This window comes from Notolepis coatsorum (genome assembly GCF_963971535.1).
Source record: "Notolepis coatsorum genome assembly, contig: SCAFFOLD_2411, whole genome shotgun sequence".
NCBI lineage: Eukaryota > Metazoa > Chordata > Actinopteri > Aulopiformes > Paralepididae > Notolepis > Notolepis coatsorum.
Window position 1 is genome coordinate 25001 of NW_028169631.1, and position 1084 is coordinate 26084.

At 53.2% G+C, this 1084-nt stretch overlaps 1 protein-coding gene across 1 annotated transcript in view; it reads right to left on the reverse strand.

Annotated features, from left to right (window-relative positions):
* LOC311248691 (nesprin-1-like) overlaps window positions 1-952 on the reverse strand; it is a gene marked incomplete at its 5' end in the record, with an annotated part of 5787 nt that extends 4835 nt beyond the window's left edge. The window contains one exon of the mRNA XM_084339534.1: window positions 806-952. Coding sequence (XP_084195660.1) covers window positions 806-952 — 147 coding nt within the window. The remainder of the gene's footprint in view (window positions 1-805) is intronic.
* Between the last annotated feature and the right edge of the window lie 132 nt (window positions 953-1084).

Consider the following 1084-nt stretch of genomic DNA (forward strand, 5'->3'; position numbering starts at 1 on the left):
TAGGTGGTGCAGTGGGCAAGGCACTCACCACCAATGCTGGAGACGCTGGGTTCGAGCCCAGCTCTCCACATTGTTTTCAGTTTAGCTGGTCGTCCGCACTAATACAATTGGCAGTATTACGGGAGGGAAAACTGATGGGTGGGGATCGGACGTTGTGGACAGCGACTCCTACAGGTCGGTTGGTGCGCCTGCGCAGTAGAATCAAGAAGCGATGGGGGCGGCGTCCCTCCAAAGCGCAGACCCCTGACGCTGAAAGATCGCGCTGCGCAGGTGAAAAGATGTGACGGCTGCTACCTCAAGTATCGGAGGGGACTCATGCTATGTATGACTTAGTCCACATTGCAGCCGGCTTGTGGGAGGCATGAAACAGCGTTCGAGACAGGGGAGGGTTGAATTGGACGATACGAAATTGGGATGGGAGAAAAATTGAAAATGGGAGAAAAAGTGGATACAAAAAAAAAGTGTGACATCATCATGCAACAGTTGTGCTTTTACAGTCACATTTTACCCATTCAGTCACACATTCACACACCGACAGCGGTGGCAACCATGCACGGTGCCGACCAGCTCGTTAACCAGGGGTTAAGTGTCTTGCTCAAGGACACTTTGACACACTGCCAAGGAGGAAGCCGGGAAGCGGGAACTTTCCAATTACCAGACAATCGCTCTACCTCCTGAGCCACTTTCGCCCCAGTGTGATCTCAATATAACAGGATTAGGAAATATACAGTATATATATTCAAGCATGGCTTCTTTTATTGGCTTCTATAGTACAATGACAGCCAAGACGGCAGCCTCCGTGTACCTTGAGCTTCTCCATGCGCTCCTGGACCACGGCGAGGTCCGGTGACCCGACCGGGTCTGACTGCTTCAGCACCTCCCCAGCCTCTGAAGCCAGACGCCTCAGTGTGTCCAACTGCTCTGTGAAGCCCTCACAGTCCTGAGCTCCAGACTAGAGAGAGAGAGAGAGAGAGGAGAGAGGGGGGGGGGGAGGAGAGAGAGAGAGAGAGAGAGAGAGAGAGAGAGAAGAGAGAGAAGAGAGAGAGAGAGAGAGAGAGAGAGAGGGGGGGGGGGGGGGAGAGAG